Consider the following 1815-nt stretch of genomic DNA (forward strand, 5'->3'; position numbering starts at 1 on the left):
TATTTGTTATTTTGCTGTCCTCAATTAGAGTTTTGTCCTATTAAGTTAATCAAATCACCTAAGAAATAATAAAATTCATCCGAGCTCAATTAGAAGGATAATAGTAGGGTTAGTGGCACAAGAAGTTGAAATCTAAAACCACATGCATTTCCCTTTTTCTGATATGGAACCCACTACAAAAAGCTTAGAAAAAAAGTACTAGTTAATTAGTTGGCCATAATCTATACTTTGAATTGTTTGTTATCATCTGACATGTGATGTTGGCTTAATTTTATTTTATGGACGTCTCATAACTCAAAGTTAACTTCTGCTGCTTGCTATGATGAGTGTCTAACTACTAACTGTCTCTTGCTTATTATAGCTGAATGTTATAATTAACTGATTATTCCTCAAGTTGGTCACTTTCTTGCATTTAATGCTTTTGACAGAAGCAATGGTTATAAAAAGTTGCTTATTTTGGGCAAAAGCTGGCCATGAATCAAATTTTGATCTTTATGAAAACCTAAATTCTTAATACTTATTAAAAGAAATTATAAATCAGTCATTGATATATATGAAAATTTATTAATAAATTACATATACTAATAATTTATATTATTAATGTGAATTGAAATTACTCTTTCTATGGTAGCTTGTGCTCCACAATAATATTGATTAGAGTTCTAATGTTAATTATTTGTGTACTCTTGTAGTAGCTGAACATGGATTCTAGTTCTAGCGGGCAAAATGATCCAATAAATACAACTGATTCCAATCAAAGTGAACAAGAAACTGCAACAAGTTCAAAATCAAAAGTGAAAAGAAAGCCAGTCATGCCAAGGTCTACAGTTTGGGATCACTTCACCAAGTTTAAAACTGATGATGGTGACACCAAAGGCAAGTGTAATTATTGTAATAAAGAATTTTGTTGTGATCCCAAGAGAAATGGAACCACTGCACTTAGGAATCATATGAATATTTGCAAAAAGCATCCACATGCCATTGAGACTAGGCAAGCACTATTGGATTTGCAACCAAATTCAAACAATGTAAAGGGTGAAGTAGGCACACTTCTACTTGGAAATATGATGAAAATGAAATTAGGGAGGCTCTTGTTTTCATGATTATCATTGATGAGTTGACATTTAAATTTGTAGAAGGTGAGGGATTTTGAAAATTTATGAGAGCTATATGTCCTAAGTTTAAGATTCCTTCTCATTGGACTATTTCACGAGATTGTTATTTAGTGTATGTTGAGGAGAGGTCAAAATTGAAGTCTTATTTGAAGAGAAATTGTCAAAGGGTGAGTCTTACTACGGATACATGGATATCATTTTAACGAATTAATTATATGTGTATCACTGCTCATTTCATTGATAATGATTGGAAGTTACATAAGAAAATCATTAATTTTTGTCCTATTACAAGTCATAAAGATGATGCAATTGGTAGAGCTATTGAAACTTGTTTGCTAAAGTGGGGGCTAGATAAGATATTCACTATTACAGTTGACAATGCTAGTTCAAATGATATAGCCATTTCTTATTTGAAAAAAAAAGCTTGCAAATTGGGGTGTCACTGTTTCTAATTCTGATTACCTTCATATGAGGTGTATGGCACACATAGTTAATTTGGTTGTCATGGATGGCTTAAAAGATGTTAGTGAGTCAGTGCTGAAAGTAAGGAATGCAGTGAGATACATTAGGAGTTCTCCAGCTAGGTTGAAAAAGTTTAAGGAGTGTGTTGAATATGAAAAAATTGATGGCAAGTCTTCTTTGTGTTTAGATGTGTCAACTAGGTGGAATTCAACTTACTTGATGTTGAATATAGCTCAAA

The 1815-nt window shown here is 32.0% G+C and overlaps 1 protein-coding gene across 1 annotated transcript; it reads left to right on the plus strand.

Moving 5' to 3' along the window:
* The first annotated feature begins 701 nt into the window (after positions 1 to 701).
* On the plus strand, positions 702 to 1103 carry LOC131172916 (zinc finger BED domain-containing protein RICESLEEPER 3-like). Its single transcript, XM_058134464.1, has one exon. The coding sequence runs from the start codon at positions 702 to 704 to the stop codon at positions 1101 to 1103; it is 402 nt and encodes a 133-aa protein (XP_057990447.1).
* Positions 1104 to 1815: the final 712 nt, after the last annotated feature.

The sequence above is a fragment of the Hevea brasiliensis genome, chromosome 14 (assembly GCF_030052815.1).
Source record: "Hevea brasiliensis isolate MT/VB/25A 57/8 chromosome 14, ASM3005281v1, whole genome shotgun sequence".
Classification (NCBI taxonomy): domain Eukaryota; kingdom Viridiplantae; phylum Streptophyta; class Magnoliopsida; order Malpighiales; family Euphorbiaceae; genus Hevea; species Hevea brasiliensis.

Excerpts from the sequence above, each read along its gene's own strand:
- LOC131172916 (XM_058134464.1), top strand. The coding sequence starts at position 702 with ATGGATTCTAGTTCTAGCGGGCAAAATGATCCAATAAATACAACTGAT.